Source organism: Megachile rotundata, chromosome 4 (genome assembly GCF_050947335.1).
Source record: "Megachile rotundata isolate GNS110a chromosome 4, iyMegRotu1, whole genome shotgun sequence".
In the NCBI taxonomy this organism is placed as follows: Eukaryota; Metazoa; Arthropoda; class Insecta; order Hymenoptera; family Megachilidae; genus Megachile; species Megachile rotundata.
In genome coordinates this window covers 5,256,087-5,275,697 of record NC_134986.1, presented here as the reverse complement: position 1 = coordinate 5,275,697, position 19,611 = coordinate 5,256,087, and the positions used below count along the sequence as shown (strand labels likewise).

General features: G+C 29.3%; 3 protein-coding genes across 6 annotated transcripts; all 3 read right to left on the bottom strand.

The window, feature by feature from the left end:
• Positions 1–72: 72 nt before the first annotated feature.
• Positions 73–5,119, bottom strand: AQP (aquaporin). 2 transcript variants are annotated; one of them, XR_013038118.1, is made up of 6 exons: positions 4,278–5,119; positions 3,284–3,508; positions 2,227–2,501; positions 1,622–1,760; positions 1,151–1,542; positions 73–1,076 (listed from the first exon to the last, which is right to left on the bottom strand). XR_013038118.1 is itself a non-coding variant. In XM_076531367.1 (5 exons), the coding sequence occupies exons 2-5, from the start codon at positions 3,462–3,464 to the stop codon at positions 1,346–1,348; spliced, it is 792 nt and encodes a 263-aa protein (XP_076387482.1). In that variant the 5' UTR covers positions 3,465–3,508; positions 4,278–5,119; the 3' UTR covers positions 73–1,345. The 2 variants fall into 2 exon arrangements, 1 of the variants encoding a protein (XP_076387482.1); XM_076531367.1 differs by having other exon boundaries at positions 73–1,542.
• Positions 5,120–5,266: 147 nt separating this feature from the next.
• LOC100878812 (uncharacterized) lies at positions 5,267–15,645 on the bottom strand. The gene is made up of 20 exons (XM_012281907.2): positions 15,452–15,645; positions 13,006–13,392; positions 11,566–11,687; positions 11,326–11,492; positions 10,350–11,249; positions 10,106–10,266; positions 9,980–10,019; positions 9,361–9,528; positions 9,014–9,149; positions 8,111–8,317; positions 7,884–8,018; positions 7,631–7,807; positions 7,402–7,553; positions 7,283–7,326; positions 6,888–7,220; positions 6,545–6,812; positions 6,400–6,482; positions 6,094–6,313; positions 5,595–6,022; positions 5,267–5,523 (listed from the first exon to the last, which is right to left on the bottom strand). Exons 2-20 carry the CDS (start codon positions 13,245–13,247, stop codon positions 5,394–5,396), a joined length of 4,113 nt encoding a protein of 1,370 aa, XP_012137297.1. The 5' UTR covers positions 13,248–13,392; positions 15,452–15,645; the 3' UTR covers positions 5,267–5,393.
• A 511-nt stretch (positions 15,646–16,156) lies between these two features.
• Positions 16,157–19,276, bottom strand: Tif-IA (RNA polymerase I-specific transcription initiation factor RRN3 homolog Tif-IA). 3 transcript variants are annotated; one of them, XM_003701780.3, is made up of 8 exons: positions 19,166–19,276; positions 18,653–18,856; positions 17,971–18,190; positions 17,790–17,898; positions 17,564–17,716; positions 17,010–17,492; positions 16,752–16,930; positions 16,157–16,687 (listed from the first exon to the last, which is right to left on the bottom strand). In XM_003701780.3, exons 2-8 carry the CDS (start codon positions 18,854–18,856, stop codon positions 16,341–16,343), a joined length of 1,695 nt encoding a protein of 564 aa, XP_003701828.2. In that variant the 5' UTR covers positions 19,166–19,276; the 3' UTR covers positions 16,157–16,340. The 3 variants fall into 3 exon arrangements, with proteins under 3 accessions (XP_003701828.2, XP_012137298.2, XP_012137299.2); XM_012281908.2 differs by having other exon boundaries at positions 19,195–19,267; XM_012281909.2 differs by having other exon boundaries at positions 19,058–19,235.
• Between the last annotated feature and the right edge of the window lie 335 nt (positions 19,277–19,611).

Below are 19,611 nucleotides of genomic sequence, written 5' to 3'. Positions count from 1 at the left end.
TCTTCAAATATTATGTATGTTGTTGATAAAATTATATACAAATTTTTGCGAATTTATATTCTAATAAATTCTTCAAACATTTAATTAAATTTTCCGTTTTTGATACCTTTCCAATTTAGAACAGTGTTGTATAACAGATAATGTGAACTCTGCAAGTTATGTAAGTTAAGGTAAATGTAGGCTTTCAATTAACATGAAAAAAATATTCCAGAAATACTTTATTTGCATATATTCATGATATTAAGATTTGATTGGATATCATTTTCTTATTTCTATGTATATGAATTTATTCTTCAACTTTTCAATCCAATATATACATATTTTACATTATATACATTACCAATAAAGCATAAAATACAGCAATTTATACAGTTTCAAGATAATGAATCCATTCAAACACATTGTCAAAAATAATCTAGAAATTTACACAAACTTTTTGAACTCATTTTTGTACTGCAAATTTTTTGAATATACAACAAAATCTATGATTGCATAAAAGTTCACTTGTGCGTAAACATATGTATACAATGAATCACAAAAGTGTTTGTACATTTAAAAACAATATATTACAATGAATCTATTAGTTACCAACAAGAAGAAACTAATTTGATGGAATCCTAAGAGAATTTAGGGTCATTCTACTTTGAGAGAGTTCAAGTAAACCTTGAGTGAATCCAAGGAACATCTAATTTAAGAGGAACTCCAAAACAATTCAGAGAGAATCCAGAAATGTCTTATTTGGGGAAGCCCCAAAGAATTCAAAGAGAATGCAACAAGAATATAATTTGGAGGAACTCCAAAAGAACTCAAAAAGAATTCAAGAACAGTATAATTTGAGGAAACCCCAAAAAATTCAGAAAGAATGCACAAGAAGCCAAATCTAAATGACTCCAGAGGGAATTGAAAATGAATTCCAGAGAAATCTACGAAAATCTTGGAGTTCACTTGAAAGTTTTCTAATTTGAGAGAAACTAGAGAAAACCTAAGAAGATCCTAGAAACAACTAAAAGAAATAAAATGTCCTAGAGGCCTTGCAGAATCCAAAAGGACCCAGTGAGAACCACAGAAATCCTAACCTAAAAGAATAATAAATAATTAATAAGAAATTACAAGAATATATTTAATATAAATCTTAGTCAATATAACATACCTGAATACTTTGTTCAAATAAAAAAATTGCTAAGTTCTTTTGTGATTCGTTGTGTACAGTTTCGATAACAATCTAAATGGATCGTTAAAACGATGTTAGATAAACGTATCGGCTACCCTGGTACAATGTTACACGGCCAGCAAGTTAAATAAACAAGAGAAAAGTGAACACAAAATCTATGTATACATTCCTGGCTCAAAGAGTTTTCTCCTTATGTTGTTCCACGTAGTTTTGAATAAACGGATGTTTATAAACTCGTAAAGAGGCAATGGAACCGGCACATGCACCAACCCAATAAACTATCACGTGCTCCATAAAGGTCGTTCCCAAACATCCGTATTTCAAGGAGGTCGCCAGCGCGGGATTAAAGTAGCCGCCAGAATAGTCGAAGGCTGAAATTGGTATGAAAATAAACGGGACGTCAACAGGAACAATTCACGGAATTATGGAAATTATGAATATTCGTCAAACCTGCAATCACCAAGCTCGTTCCGATAAACGAGTCGATAATGATGCTAAACCTGCTATTTATTTCGCTTAAGCCACGCGAGACTACTCTGTACACGCAAGTTGCTACGCATTCGACAAATGCTCCAAATATTACGGGCACCTTTAAAAGAGAACGAAACGTTTCTTTATTACATTGTTTTATGGCGTTGCGAATTTTTTATCGGAAAAAGTGTTTGAAACTAAAGCGATTGTTTAAGGTACAGTCTCTGTCAGAATATAGCGGAATGATGAAACTCTTCAGAAGTTACTGTACATGTAAGAAGATGCCTGAAAGTGCGGTCATTAATAGTCAAAATCTCCCAATTGAAACTCGGAAACTTAATAAAACTAGAGGACTGAACGATGGAGTATCCTTGTTTTATTTAATTTCTTCTTATAAGAGAAATTATAGTTTGAGAAAAATTAACTATTTCAATTTACGACCGCGCTATGTCGCGATGAAAAATATAGTTTGTCGTAACAAATAGGTTAATACTTATAATCTGCGGAAGCCATAGTTCTTAATCAAATTCTCCTTCATTTCTGAAGTCTCTATGACGTTTAGGAAAATCAATGGTTGTACTTGCTTGTAGATCAGTGGTGCAATCTTCGAATGCTTTGTTCTTGTGCGTAGAAACAATTTCCAATGCCCAGAGCAGTTGTATGTATCTAAAAACGACGAGGCCGCCGACTAATTCAGCCCAAATTAAAAGGAAAGCGTCGCGGACCGATTTTTGTCCTTCAACGACGTCCTCGATGTGCGTGTAAGGGCAGGCAGTGGCATCACCCCAATTCAGGGACCACCAGATTGTCAGGATGAATAAATATAGGCCGTATATGGAGACACCCCAATTGTCTGCAACTACAATTTAATATTAATGGTATTAAAAAATGGACTCTGATAAATAAATTCTTTAATTACATTAAATTCGAGATGCTCGAGATATCAAAGCATTAAGAACTTCACGATATTCATGGCTTCAAGACTTCCAAATATTTTAAGCGCTTTAAAGCTTCAAAATTTCACGGCTTCAAAACTTCGATATTTCTAAGCTTCAAGATTTTACGATTTTCAAGACTCATCATGGCATCAAGACATAAAGACATCAAAGCTTGAAAGGTGTAATACTTCCATACTTCAAAACGTGAACACATCAAGGCATTAAGATATCAAAATGTTGAAAGGTGAAGGCATCAAAGATGCAATGTTTTCATACTTCAAAATATTGAAAAATGAAGTATGAAAGGCGTAAAGCTTTTAAAACTTCAAAGGTGTAAAGCTTTTAAAACTTCAAGATATCAGGACTCGAAAGGTTTGAAGACTCAATGTTTTCAAAATTTTAAGGCTTTAAAATCTTCAATGCTATAAGATCTTGTAAATTTCAAGGTATTATGAACTTAAATACGAAGTTGAAAAACTGTCGAATTTGAAAATTATTAATTGAAATCATAGAGGCTTTAAAACATTCGGAAGTTTCAAAATAATATGTTTTGTGAGGCCGTAATAAAATTTTAAACAATCAATGCTCTCTTCGTGTATTCAAACTATATGTGATTTTATAAGGTTTATAAACTATCGCCAGCGATATGAAGAATCCGTGAAATTTATTTGTTAAGAAATATATCGTTCAGCGATAAACTTACTTATTATGAGTTCGAAACAAGCTCCACATAATTCACCGGTGGCAATCCCTTCTAAAAATAGGGACCTTACGAACGGGTCCCGTATGTAATAGGCCGTATATCTCCTCATCCAATAAGCTATGAGGCTTGTAAGTACGATGTACAACGTCGAAACTGCTAAGGCAATTAATGTTGCTGCCATGATGTTGGGTAGATATAAACAAACTCAATATTACAAAATGAAAACTGAAAAGGTAACAAGAGCACATAATTCACATGCTTGTAATACAGTAATTTTTGACGCGGCCTCAAACAATTAATATTATTGAATACGCGAGGTAACAAAAATATTTTTGAAGTATTTTGATGGATATTAAAATATTTTAATATTAATAGCACTAGCTTTCTTTTTATTGTCAAATATTAAATATACGAGGGAACGTACTGACATATACTTATTGGAAACATTGTGCCGGCAGTTTGAGGCACGTGAAAATATTTTCAATACCATCTATAATTATAACAATAACTATTGTGATAAGTCAGTAACAAATCTTAGCAAATATTAAATGTGTGAGGCGTTAAATGTTGATAAAGGGTACCTTTATAACTTTTAAGTAAAAAATTGATAGTGAATGATTAAAAACATAAATTACAGTAGTATAATAAAGTACATAATTATTATTAAATTATTACATAGCAATTAATGTTACAATAAGCATTGATTGCATGGGACATTGCATATTAATCACCTCATGATCCCTATGCCATTATTAAATAAAACTATCATAAGTAATTAAAAGAATTACACAATGATTAAAACAAATTATAAAATGAAATTATAATGTAATAAAATACATGACTATTTGTTAATTATTATACAGAAATTAGTAGTGTAAGAAGTTACAATTGCATGGTATGCAGACAGTTGAAAGCAGGATGTTATGCAACGGTACACAATCATTCAGTAGGTTTCAAACGAATCTAGTGGGAGAGTATGTCGACGTGAACTTACGTGTCAAATCATCGAATTTTATTCGTTCTTTTCATTTCTTTTCTAAGCAAATACAAGACGAACACTTATTTCTTGAACTTTTGCTTTCTTTGGCGAGCACCAGAATTTTACTTAGCAGTTATTTAAAACTGGCGACTGTAATTGAATATATCTGTGTGGATATGTCGCCGTCACTTTAAATAGCTGCTCGCCCAAATTATACTTGCTTGGGCATTGACATCGCATCGAATATCGCCTATTATTTAATATAAATCAGATGGTAATGAGAAACATTATTTAATTATCATGATAGAAATATGTATACAGTCTTGGACATTTATTTGAATAGTATCTTATCTTATTTGGCTAGATGTTATTTAAAATAATTTTTCATTTTATATTTCAAAAAATGCAAACAATTTCTTAAACACTTTTGCAATCCTTTCATGCTAACAGTGTCAATTGTACTAGTAACGCAAATTTCCTTACAGCATATCATGCATATAAACATAGACACGTGTTACTCTCAAGGATAAATATGTAAATACTGCGTATATATGTACATATAAGTATTTGTGGTCAATTAGAAGTATATTAAATTCAAATGAAATAACAGATAATCATATCTCTTATACTAGAACACTTGTTATTTAATTTGAATACAAATTAAACTTGATTAAGTCACATAAAAAATTACTTGAATTTTACATAATACAAAATTGCTGTTTCTATGTTACAACTGAAATGAAAATAAATTAGTTAAAATGATTATTTTAAATTGATATTTTTTATTATATTCCAAATAAAATGGGTCCAAATTAAGTATAAATTACGTATACAATTTCACAGGTTATTTGAGACCTACTTTACAATTACCGTTTATATTTTATTTTGTCTTTAACTTATAAACTAAAAAAGAAACATGAATATTTAAAAATTATTCCTAATTTCTATTGACAAAGAAACCCCCAACAACTGTAATACATATTAAAAATTAAAATGCAAACGTATATAGTTATGATTGAATGTTTTTATTCGTCTTATGAAGTGTTAACTACATTTATTACATAGGTAAATGATTCCATGTTTGTTTATGAATGTGGGCTAACTTTGTCATTATAAAAAAGAAAGTAACATTTATTTACAAGAATCAAAAGACTCTCCTTTGTGCTTTTTGGGCGCCTGAAGGTCGTCTTGATTCTCTGTTCTTAACATTAACCTGGGAATCCGTTTCGACTTTAAATAAGACATCGTGTCGCTTGGCGATCTAAAATTGAAAATTAATTTTATACTAAAATTACATTAAAATTTTGTTCGTGTTCAAAGGCTATAATTTACCTCTGATGAGGTGTTTTAGCTTGATTAAACATCTCTGTTGAATTGCTTTCAGTCGAAGTGGAACTTGTACATGGAGAATAAGGAATGATCTGATACGTAGTTTTATTAATTATTTCGGTAGTTGGTTCAGTATTCTCCGTTTGATTTGGCATATTATTACTAACACGATTCTCCCCATCTACTGTAGGCTTTTTCTTATCATCTACTTCCGTTTTTATGGATTTCATATCAACTTCAGGCTTAGCTTTTAATTTACCATCTTGCGTAGGAAAGTTTACAGCAGGTATATTAATATTTTTATCTCCTTTGGTTGAATTCATTAACTTAATCAATAGTTTTGATAGCTCTTCACGTTTTCTTGTTACAACTATCTCTTCGAACCAATTTTTTAGTGTTTTTATTGGCAAAGTATAATCTTTAATTGGATTCTGCAGCAAAATTTAACATTATAATTTTCATTACTCAATTAACAATTTAAATAAATAAAATATCAACTTACTTTAAAGAAACTTTCCACATATTGCAATACATATAATCCGCAATCAGTGAAATTTGATTGCTGAGGAACTTTTAACGATGCTCCTTTAATGGTATCTTTCGAAAATACTTTCTCGCTTCCCATTTTCGCAACATACTCGCAACTTAAGTAATCTCTTAATGTAGCCACTACACGTGATCTACTTGCTCCCGCCAGAGAATCAAATATTAATATGCATGGTCTAAAACAAAAACACCAGAAAAATGTCAAACAAATTTATCTACCCACACTCTTATTTCCCCTACCTGTGTACGCGTAAATACTTACACTTTAACAGTATCTTTTTCTTGCGGTACATGTTGCTCAGCTTTTGGAGGTGCACTTTTATTCTCCGTCGATTCAGATTCCTCCTGCATTTCAAAATTTGATTGTTAATAACTTATACACATGTGACAATATACGATAAACTTACATCATCCTCGCTATCCATTTCCATTTCTTCATCATCGCCTTCAGCTTCATCTCTTTCTGAACCATCATCGGGTTGGTCTATGGTTATAGTAGTTGTCACCGGGGTTAGAGTTGTACTACCAATTGTAACAGTCTGTAGTTTCACTTCCTTTAACCTTTTACTTTTCTGTACGGTCTTGCGAACGTCATTTTCTTGGGGTCGTACGCTTTGTTGGATCACTTCACCCACCAAGCCGGGGAAACAAATAATGGCCAAAAACCAATGAGCACTGCAATGATATTAGAACATTGATTGAGAGTTCTAGAAGATCAGTTGTAACATTAGAATTTTTAAATGTACTTACTGTTCATTAATAGGAATAATAATAAAATCCTTTTCAAATATATTGACATTTTTTGTCCACTTTTGTACCCTCGCATGCCTTTTGGCAGCTGGGGAAAGGGGTACATTACTTTCAACCGCCTGAGTGTGAGGACTTGTCAAGCGCTTATAAAAATATGAACTAAATACATGCGTTCTGTGTTGGTCAGATTCTGATAAGACTTCCAAAGTTAAATATTTTAAATAGAAGTCTATAATTACGTCATTTAAAAATTGATCTTCTCCAAGACATAAATAATCTTCGGTATTGATAGCAATACCACCTTTTGCCGGCGGCGGGGGATACACAGTTATCCTATAAACAGTTTTGTTATTTTAACAATGTACATATATTAAAGAAATTAATGTATCACTTACGTCTGTATTCCATTTGAATTGTTTTGATCTTTCTTTCCTAAAGTCTGTAAATTAAATAAATTTATCACAATTATCTACCATTAATCTTTATAAATAATTAGATATGTTATATTACGTACATCTTTTGGCGATGCTCGAACAAGGATATCATTCGCCTCTTTTGTGTTCAGTTCAGCCAACAACCGTCTTTGTGAAAACAAATTTTTTAATACAATTTTTGAGTCTTCGGACAATTTTTCTGGCAGTAAAGTTATTCTTTTATGTGTATGGTCTGTGTAAAAGTAAACACAAAAATTGTATTTTTATTCTACTTACAATACGAATTACAATGTATCTTAAAATTAATACCTTTTCCAGCAGGATCGTAATATGGTCCTTTTGGATCCTGCATCCCTAACAATTCACGAATCATAGCTCCAGTATTGGTAGACGTATAAAAGAAAAGTACTGGCATTGATTTTCCAAAATGAATTAATACTCTTACTATATCTTGTAATTTAATTTCTAATGTTACAAAGTTTTTATCTGCAATGTAAATATATTTGTATGATTATATTATTGCGTATTAATGTTATTATAATGGCCATTAAAATAAATTTACCATCTTCTAATAAAGGTACACCAAATCTTACTCCACTTTGTGAGATAACTACTCTTTCTCGAGGAACATATTTGTAAGAACCTATCCGTACTGTTCGACACAATATTGAAGTATGTGGAGATTGAACACTATTATCTGAAAGATGTTTATATTCATTCTCTATTTCTTAATATATAATGAAGTTATATTTGTAATATAGCATGCTACATTTTAGTCAGTAAAAGTACCTCTAACTATATTGTCAGTCTCCATAGCGTAATCAGAACATGTACTAGAAACTGAATTGTTCGTAATTACTGGTTCCTTTTCGAGGATAGTGTCCATCTCTTCATTAAAATTATTACTTGCATCTTGTGAACATGTACTATTATTAGAGCTTTCCATTTTCTTATTTTTGCCCTCCTCTTCTTCATCAGACGATATTGTTAAACATTCTGAACAAGAAATATTATGTCTGAGGTGTCTGTACATTGCATGAAACATTTAAAACAGTACACTTGGAAATCTTTGCTCTGTATAAATGTTCCAAATAATAACAAAAATCATTCGTTTTAAAAAGCCAAATAATAACAGGCGGAAGAATTTTTCTCAAGGTCAGAATTTTCAGGTTTTTTTGGGGGGAAATATGACTACTTTTGTTTGCATTTGCAATATATAAATACATATAAGTAATACATTACGAGATATTTAATATAAAAGATTTCGAAAAATGAACTCCTATATTACTGTAAAAAACTATAGTTAATGTTGGAAAAACTGTAACATATTACTAAGAATTGCTTCTTTTTCAACAACTATTTTCATGTACCTTTAACATTAAACATCTCGTAACATTTAAACGAATAGGATATAAATACATACCGTCATTTCTTTCTTTAGTTCAAGTGTTAAACAAAACGTGTTCCGTTTAAAAAAATATTGATGACCTTGAGAAAAATAATCCTTCCACTACCAGATATCCTTTCGTAAAATTGAGATGTTTCATTATTGTTACTTGTTTTTGGTGTGTTCAATTATAATGAAGATATTCATGTATACTGTCTTAAATGTTCTACCCTGTATATCTATCGTGTAAACTTAGACAAAATAACATTACATTTTTTTAACAAAAACATGAATTATTTCTCTACCTGGCTCTTTATGAATAGGCCTAGTTCTTGTAACACCTTTCCCTCTCCCTCTTCCACGTTTATAAACTGATCCATCCCGTTCTAATTTTTCTAATTTTGCAGATGAATTTCGTTCACTGTTTTTCTTATAAAAACTCTGAAAATATTAACGTAATGATATATGTTTGACACTAACAAACTTAAAGCTCTTTCATGTAATATTAATTAAAAGTGTTTTTAAGTTAACTTAAAATTTGACATATTTTCTAATTAATGTAATTGTTTGTTATGAAACATCTTCAGATTATTATATTAACAAGCGTGATAAATTATATTCGTTTAATATATAATATAAATTATAATCTTACATCAACTGAAATCATTGTTTCTTTCTTTTCCTGTATACCCATTGTCATTGGAATGGATTTTACATCCTTTGGTAATTTTCTTTTACATCTTAGACACCGATTAAAATCGAGAGAACTGAAACCACAGTGCGAACAAACAGCTAACATTCCGTCGATGTATATAGGCTCCTATAACATATATTAATATAGAACATATTAAATATATTATAAAATGTAGACATATTGATAAAATATTGATCAAGTATTTTAAGCCAAATAATAGACATAATAGAAATTCAACTTAGAAGTCAAAGTGATAAGAAATTTGATAATTTCGTTCTTATAAAAACGTTACATACTTCATCTTCATTAATTTTTTTTTACGCTAATTTTATGAAATTATAAAATACTTGATCACTTATGTAAACAATCAAATAAAAAACAAGTTCGGCAAAATTTTATACAATATTTTATATACTATTTTACTAATATTAAGCAAATTAAATTACAGTGAATTAACAATGATCGTTCAGTAACAACATGAAGCAAAAACAGTAAATTAAGGCACATTCATGCAATGATCATTCAGCAGCTGCATAAAGCAAAATTTTAAAACAGGTGAAATTAACTTTAAACCTACCTCATTTTGTTGCACAGGATTGCTATTCTCATCTGGTGACCTGAAATATGTTAGCATTGCAGCAATTAAATATTATTTTTATCGACATATGAATCTCGATAGAAAGCAAGTTATTAAAAACTTTACCTAGGAGAATCTATATTATTTAGGTTTTCATGGGAATTGTCATTTTCGGATGTTTCGTGCGATGTTACTGTATTAGAGCCAGCTTCTACAATATAATTTATACCCAAAGTAGGATCAGAAACTAAAGAAACATTTGTTGTTCCACAAAATGTAATATTTGCCTGAAAGTATAAACAATTCTATAGCCATAGTTTCCATAAAATTAACTGTAAACAATTACAGCAATTAATGCTTGTTAAAATACCTGTTCCAATAAATCTTGAACAGTACAATCTTCATTTGGTATATCAAATGTGATTAATCTTTGTTCACCATTGGAGAACATAACTAACATTTTTGCAGTATTTCCTTTTATCTGATGTTGAACTATCGTATCTGTTGGATTGCGAATAACTTTTTGAAGAAAGGCAATACTTTCAGATGAACTGTTTTCCGAATCAGTTTGTGATGTGAAATTTTGATTTCCCCCACTTTTATCTGGATGTGGTGGAGATTCCGGAGATTCAACTTCCATAGAGTTATTCATGTTCTGTGATGATGACAGTGAGGGTGTTACTTCATATTGAGATTTTTGTGTAGAAATTGATTTTTGAAACTGTAATGGGGTTGAAGATAACATTTGTCTTTGTTGTGTTGCATTTGTAACAGTATGCTGCCGTTGTGCAGGACTATTTAATGAACCCTGTGCTAGTGGTGAAGTAACATTTGATAATCGTTGCATGTTACCCCCTTGCAATCTCTGATCATTTTGCACTTGTCTCTGATTTGGCATTTGTTTCAATCTTGTTTGTTCCATTTTAGGCTGTAGCAGCTTTAAGGAATTTTTTGACATTAAAGTGCGAGCTTGAGGTCTAGTATGAACTGTGCCCAAAGGAGAATGTATCTGTGTAGGAATTTGTGTCACATTCTGTCCAATGGGACTAACTGGCTTATTAGAAAGTGAAGGTGTAGTTGTCTTAATACTAGACACATTAATGCTTTGTATTTGAGTTCCTACAGTACTTGTAACATGCGTCCTATCAGGCGTAGATGATGTTCCCGTTTGCAAACTATTTGTTGAACATCGATTTCTATTTGGGTATGACCTAAGTGGTTTCCTTTTTAAAACTCCATTATCAACTTCAATGAAATTATGCAGCACAGTCTAAAAACATATATACATAATTGTTATTTTATATAATTTTATTTTAAAACTGTGTATAAAAAATACTCATACTTACTTGTGAAGAACTATTATTTTGATTTTCATTCACATTGGCAGTCTGAGTTTTTTCTGATATGAGCACACCTTGTTTTGAAACCGTATTTACATTAATACTATTTTCTTGCATTTTTATCCATCGTAATTGTTGTACATCATTGTTGCAATCTACAAATGCTTTAGAACCTAAACAGTAGAACATTTATCTTTATTGTTTCTATTGTAAACTCTATCTTTCATAATGAATTTTTAAATTTACCTTTATTATCCACGCTTACAATATTTCTACCTATAGTATTAGTATTTACTGTCGCAGACTTTAATGTACCTTGAGACGAATCTAACTCGTTTGTATTTGTTTTAATTATAAAAACGCTTTGTCTGAAAAAACATTTGTCACATTAAACATTTAAATGCATGTTACATCTATTAGTATTCATAGTAATATAAATAAACACAATATTACCCAAAAAATAATGTAACTTATGTCTTGCATTTTTTGTTAAATTATTGTATAATTTTATAAAATTATTTAAAATAATAAAATCATTCATATATAACTTAAATTGTTTCAAACAGGTATTATTTTTGTTAGTAGAAAGAATGAGGAAGAAAGGGTGCATTGGTACATTTTTAAGCTTACTTTATAAAATATAAGATTGATTACAAATTCAATATTTATATAAGTGAAACTGGAATTATTTAACAAATAGGTATTTCGATTTCAAAAAAATATTTGCATCCATATGTTATAAATGACAATATACAATTTGTTAAAGGAGAATAAATTAAATATTTTATTATATAACACTAAAATAATATAAATTATTGCCATTAAGATTATATGTAAATATCTAATATAATATTATTTTGTATTATGCAGATGTTCCTTTACTATAAGTATTCAAACTACTGCTAATTCAATATTACTATAATTTGTAAAACCATGATATAAGTAAAGTATTAAATTTCAATAAAAAACATTACATTTACATGTATGTATGTTTACTTATTTTATTAAATAAACCGTGTAACTTACATGATATGTGCACATTAGACATGCTTACATGTGTTTGCTATAAATGTTTAGATTATTGAATAAATGTTATAAATGTTTAGATTATATTAGTAAAAAATTATATTATTTATAGGGTGTTTCTTTGAGGCACACGTGTACAATATGCTATGGTAATATATCTCTTTGTATTTTATAAACATATTGTGTACAAACATTAAAATGTCTTTAATATGTTATACTTTGTTGTAATCAGAAGACTATCTTAAGAAGTGTTCACAGTGGGGTTTTATATTTCTATACCATATGCTGAAATAGACACAATCTCCTTTTAATGATTGGGTAATTTAAATGTTGATAAAATTGTGTGTAATTAAATATTTAAAGTTCATACTAAATACTCATGAAATTAAAATGTATATTTTGATTAAATTAAACAGATATGAAAAAAATATTCTTTCATGATTCATAACATGCTTAATAATGGATATTTAACTTTCATAACCAGCACCACATACCAATACCCCCTTTTCTTTTTCCTCAAATATCTGATATCATTTATATTTCTGCATATGTATGTATCAATTGTATATATATGTACATATATATACAAAATTGAAAGCAAGAAGATACCACACTGCTACTTGATTACTCGGGATATTGAAAAGCATGCGCAAAAATTACCCTTGCTCCAATTGCGATGTAGCAATTTGACTTCCTAAGTTAATTTGCTGAGAAAATATCGCTTGCTCGCTGTTTTGTGGTGCAGTAGTATAAGTCAAAAATTGCTGACACCCATTACCATCATTATTTATGTCTTCAACAACTAATTGTACACTTTGTCCCTCTGCAGAGCAAATTGTCTGTACTTCTTCAAGTGTTAACGTACCACTGGCATTAGTCACAAAATTATAATACTGTGCCATATTATTCAAGACTTAAATGCTTGCAAATATGATCTTTTGTTAATCAATGTAGAGTAAAATGATCGATATCACAACTATACCGGATTACACCAGTCCATCAATATCATATCTGTAGAACGACGAATAAGTATCTGCACGATAAAACCTATTAAAAATAATTTAAAATTACTTATGATTTCTGATATGCATTTATAAAGATCAGACTCTATTATTTGTTAGAAAAAAAAAAAAACAGAATAAAAATAAATAAGTACATCTTAAAAACTAAAAAGAACTGACTTAACAAAAGTGATCCAGTAACATTTTAGCAACTATTCTTTTCTTAATTCATTACATAGATGTACCACATAATTATGTTAAGTAAATACAAAAATTACATATTTGCAAAAACAGATTATTTCTATTATATTTTTATGTTCAGAAGTTATGCTTTCTATATTTGATATAAGTATTTAAAATAAATATGTTTTGAAAATTACAGTAAAGTTTTATTAAATACAAAATACAACTTCAATAAATATAAAAAGCATACTAAAAATATTTAATTTTTTTACACATGGATGTGAAATAAAACATTTAACTTCTTAAGTAGTCTCCCATAAATAATTTCTTAAATATTTGATAAGATCCTAACTTACTTCACAATTAAAAATGAAATCTAAACATAAGTATAGGATGCATAAAAGAATTTTATTTTTAATTAAAATATTTACAAATTTGTGTACAACATGTGCTTCAAAGATTTGCAATTTTGACAAAAACTATCTAATTTTATCAATAAAATTATTTTTTTGAATTACTTATATGTAGCAAAATTTTAAATAAGAAAACCATTATTATAGTCCAAAATAGTAAGAGTCTAATATGGAAAAATTTATACAAATAAAAAACATGGAATTTATTATTGAAGTATAAGTTTAGAACATCCAGTAATATTTGTATACATTGTTTCAATTAATATTCTGAGATACGTCCCATCATCAAATACATGATACGTATTCTCGTATATAAGAACAATTTAAGATTAAATATAATACTGTTATGAAAACCATCAAATACAATAAATACAAATTCTAGTTTTAAAACCTGATATACTCATTATGTTTCAATGATACCAAAATAACAGTTGTGATTTAATAATACATTTATTCTTAAAAGTCTTACTTGTATCATATAAAATACTTATACCATAGGGTATTATCTGCTTAATATTATTTATAATTATAACTTTGCATTAATATAAAAGCAACTTTCTAAATATTAATACAACAAATGTTTGTTTCAATTATATTAACTAGATTATCTCATAATCTGAAATTTAAGTAAATGTAAACTTTGCAGGGGAAAATGTGCATATAAAGCTGCATAAACATTGTTAAACTGCAAATCATAAAACATAAAAAAATGAAAACTTTAATTGCATGGAAATTAAAAATGATTCTAACAAAACTTTATCCTAAAAATATGTTTTTTCTTTATTTTTAAGCGTTTACTTATATGATAATCACTGCCTAATAAATTAATGGCAAATATATAAAGCATCAGTACCATAGCTCTGGCAAACAATACGTTTACATAATAGTTGCATACAGCTGATGAGGTATGAAAAAACTGAAAAGTTGTGAGAAGTTTCTGATACAGCATGTGATGCAAATTCTAGGACATGTTGAATCTAAGTAGGTAATAATAATGAATATGTAAGTTAATTCTATTATTTTCACTAATGTTGTTATTATTGTAGCATTTGTCAATGTATATCAAAACTTGAAAATAACAATACGAATGCGAGAAATATTTAAATTTCTAACAACCATAACCTCGAAAAATGAAGCGAGAAATCGATTTTATCCTTTCGTATCTGTTTGAAATAGAAATTATTGAACAAAAGTAACAACAAGTATATGAAAGCTGAAAAAATGATCGTGAAATATAAAGTATTCGTAATTCAATGTTCAAACATGCAGGATAAGTGATAAAATTGTTTGAGAATATTCTTATAACCTTGTTTGAAAAATGCAATTATCTTACGTAAATATTGTAATAAAGTAACAGTGAGAACATTTGTATTTTACTATATTGCAAAGCGGCTTAATTTGTTAATTTCGTATGAAAAACATGCGGAAATACCGACTTGAATATGAACCGATGTCTAGTGCACACATTACAAATTTTTTATTTAACTGACAACCGTAATACTTACAAACCTTTGTGTAAGAAGTAAATACACAGTCCTCAATTCTAGGATAACAAATATTTCTTTAATTGTATTACAGTTATTTCGTTATACTCCGTAGAAGTAAATAACAACTCCAATTCGCCATTTTACGTTACCGTTTATGTGAAAGAATCGCAAAGCAACCGACAGACCGCAAAAGATTACGCCACTGCGTCACTGAAGTAGAGTTTCCGGCTCCGGTTTTCTAAGATGTTAGTGGCGCGAAATTCGGTATAGAACATTTATTATTTTATTAAATATTATAAATATGACATAAATTCGCTTTGTATATGTTAATTCAAATGAAATTAATTTTATTGTTGAAATTTTTCTTAAATCACACATGAAAAAAACCATATAACTCTTTATATGCAATTTTAAGGTGAGTTTAAATTAAATTAAACGAACAAATGTTCAAACAACGCAACATCAGCCGGTCACACAAACAAAATATAAAAGAGTTCGTCGAGTAAATTTGAATCATGTCGAATTTAAATCATAGATCTAGGAACTTACGTCTTTAATTAAAATGCATCAAACTGAAATCAAATTGAATCTCATTAATTTGAATTAAATGGAATTAGAACGCGTCTAGTTAAATCGTATCGGAATGGAATATGTGAAATTAACTCTGAAATATTCGGTTGCCTAATTTAAACGCGTGCTTAGACACCAAATTAAATCAAACGCACAGTTCCGTATTAAATATGCAGACTCATTGTATTTATTAGTTCCAAATCATATACAAATTACAAAATACTTAAAGATTTGCTACACATAAGCAAATAATTAAACATTTCATAGACATTTAATCCAATGGATAGATGATTACAAATTCGTTACAATGCACATGATTTACATTTGAAAAATAAAACTAACTAGTCAGTCATGTATTCAACATCTTCTCTATACTCGGTGAAAGATTTGTATCTTTTCCTAGTAATATTTTCACGACATAAAGGAATTATTCTATGTCCACTACGCTTTAACGTGTATATACTAAATGGGAAAAAGTTTTCTACTGTAGTCGTTACTATTTTGTCATCGTTGTATATTGGAAGTTGATTTCGTGTATTATTTTCAATTATCGTATAACAATATGCTAACTGATACATTCGGGTGAACTCTGCGAAATTATGCACGATTTCAGAATGGCAGGATTTTAAGGGATTTAATTTACACGTTATAATTTTTGCTAGATCCAATTCTTGTAAATACAACATATCTAAAATAAACAAATTTAATTATTTACTAATACTCTTACAAGTAAACGAAACATTTTTACTTACATTTCTTCGAATCTTGATAGTCATTATGCCTTTTGGTAATTATTAGAAATAATGCTTGGCAAACGGCATAAAATACAGTGTGATCCTTTCTTGTATGGTCTGCATATTGCAAATGATCCTGCATATTAATGTAATCGTGTATCCATTTAGACATTTTGAATTGCACTGCTTTCACTAGCCTGATACAAATGGAATAATTAACAATCGTATATACATACACTGTTTAATACATTTAATATAATGAGATTGAAGCATTACCCTGCACTAACAAACTTTGCAGTAGCCACCAAACTAGCAATGTATGAAACGGATGATTGCCGTATAATGGATGGTACATTAGGATCTGTTCCTTTACGCCATAACCAATCTATAAAACTCTCCACAACAGCTGTTTTAAAACTACAAATATAGAACATAATATACTGCACGTACTGACTTGCATGAGTAGGTAATATTACTGTTTCAAATATATTTAATAAGTCAAAATAAAGGCTTCTTAAAGATTCTATTCGTAAAACTCCTTCAGTGAAACAGGAGTCATACATATATTTTAGAATCAGTTCTATGCACACATCCAATTTATGAGCTATTGGATGCATTTCATCTGTTTCTGTCCTACTCTTTCCTTCAACAATGTTATTTTCATTACCAAGTGTGCTATCAGATTCATTATCGTCTATCATATCCTCATCCTCATCATCTACCTCTGAATGGGGTATATTTACATCTAGCACTACTAATCTGTAAAAAAATAGTGTTTATTTTCGTTTTCGAACCCTTAAAATCATCTTGTATATATAACTGCATGTTACCTGTTAATAATTAAAGACAAAATATCAGAACGCATTTGAGGTGCATATTCTAATATTTGAATTAATGCGTACACATAAACTTCATGTGTATGAGTTCCATGAGCCATATATGGAAACCTTCCTCTGAGCGACTGCAATAGCAGTTTGCTTGACCTAAAAAAAGGTTTATAATTTGTAGAAACCATTTTTATTAAACTGTAGATTAAAAACACACTAAAATACTTACATTGGTAAAATTATTAAAGTTTTACGAAAAACATCGTGTATGTGATTTAACCTTTGAAGAGTCTCTTCTTTACATTCTCCAGTTTCCCATTTCGCATCATCATTTTCATCTATATAAAATCAAAATTTTAACAAAAAACTTTGTAGACATGTGTACATACAATTAGAATGTTTCAAAATACCTGGTTTAAATAATTCAACTAAATTATCTATTACAGTTTTAGCATAATAAGTTTGTATACAAATTAAATTTTCTAGAAAAGCTTTATAAGCGTTTATTACTTCCACAGAACGATTCGTCCATTTTATTTGCAAAATAGTATCTAAAAGTGTTTTGTGAGCCGGACCAAGTAATGATGTACACTGTTTTACATTAGCCAAAAATTCAACTAAATCTGAATCCTAGAATTGAAAATGATAAAAATTTAGTTTAGAAAACGAATCAATAATAATTATACTCGATGAGGAATGCTATTCCTGTGATAAACAATTTCTTTTCTTGCTTTATTTATAGTTCTTTTTTTTTGAACAGGAAATCTCTGATCATGGAATAGATTTAAACTGATAAATGAATATATTAGTCCATAATTTCACTTTAAACTATATTTAACTACCCACAGAAATAACATTTTCTCTGAAACCTTCATGTATTACTGGTCTAGCCAAAGTAAAGTATAAAATTGATAACTTGATCGATATAGCTATATTTATGGTCATGCATGCCTGAAATTACAAATGCTTGCAATTCAAGTAATTGGATACGTGTATGTCGAGCACAGCTATGTCGATGGAAGTATCAGTTTTGAACTCTAACTTATAATTGCACAATATTATGTCATTATTCAATTTTCAAACTGAACATACCTTTATACATGAGTCACGTAAGACGCATATTAAATCATCATAATCCTTAGTTCCATTGCCACTTTCATAATTGTAAATAATAGTCCTAAAATCTTTTGGGAGCTTAAAATATACTTTGTTAGATCTACGGATCAGCTGTGATCTAACTCCTGAAGATTTTAAGATCGATGATACGCTGCTTACTCTGGATGACACAACTGACATCTGTTCAGGAGACATAAGATAAAACGTATATAATATTCAAATAATTTTGTGATAAAAAGCTTCGTTGATCGAACCGATACAAGAGTCACTCAAGAAATGCAAATGTCATATACGGAATTTCTCGAAACTGTCATGCACATGTGCAAAAAAAAGTATAAAGAGGTTATGATACAAAATATCCGGAAGTCAGTCATTACTCACTGTTGAATTTATATTTGCAGTTCTCTAATCGTACAGAACGGTTTAATAATTTCGAGTCATATATCTTTTTACATTTTGAAAGTGTATTTTATAGCAAGAATACCGTACTCTAAATTAATATTTCCACACGTGCACACCTTTCCACATGGAATCCGAGAGCCGCTTCCGATTACGTGCATTCTTGCATCGATATGCTATCGATAGCGCTTTCGATTCATCAAACAATCGATGTTTATTTAAAAAGTCAGAACGTGTTTTGCAAAGTATTAATTACAGTATAATTATGCGATTATATGGAACAAAATTTATTTATGAAAGATATTAAACGGTTCTTGATTTAATACATTAATGTAGGGCTTCTGTGTATTAAAACTTTAACGCAAAATTTAACTAAAAATAAAATAACCGTTACTACCGATTGCTAAGTACTGATTAAAGAGTTTAATTTATTTGTACTACTTTTTTAAATAATATACAGTGTATTGGTTTTTAGAAAATTATAGCCAAATTTTATCGTTAGTAAATGAAAAATTAGTTTCATTTTCTTTCTGAAT

Coding starts and splice junctions, on each gene's coding strand:
- AQP (XM_076531367.1), bottom strand. CDS start 3,464: ATGGCAGCAACATTAATTGCCTTAGCAGTTTCGACGTTGTACATCGTA. Junction 1,761..2,226: donor ATTGCACCACTGATCTACAA/GCAAGTACAACC, acceptor TCTCTTTTAAAG/GTGCCCGTAATATTTGGAGC. Junction 1,543..1,621: donor AACGAGCTTGGTGATTGCAG/GTTTGACGAATA, acceptor TACCAATTTCAG/CCTTCGACTATTCTGGCGGC.
- LOC100878812 (XM_012281907.2), bottom strand. CDS start 13,247: ATGGCACAGTATTATAATTTTGTGACTAATGCCAGTGGTACGTTAACA. Junction 11,250..11,325: donor AAAATAATAGTTCTTCACAA/GTAAGTATGAGT, acceptor ATATGTTTTTAG/ACTGTGCTGCATAATTTCAT. Junction 7,327..7,401: donor TTCGAGCATCGCCAAAAGAT/GTACGTAATATA, acceptor TTTAATTTACAG/ACTTTAGGAAAGAAAGATCA.
- Tif-IA (XM_012281908.2), bottom strand. CDS start 19,236: ATGCACGTAATCGGAAGCGGCTCTCGGATTCCATGTGGAAAG. Junction 17,717..17,789: donor ACTTTAATAATTTTACCAAT/GTAAGTATTTTA, acceptor ACCTTTTTTTAG/GTCAAGCAAACTGCTATTGC. Junction 16,688..16,751: donor CTATCAAGATTCGAAGAAAT/GTAAGTAAAAAT, acceptor TGTTTATTTTAG/ATATGTTGTATTTACAAGAA.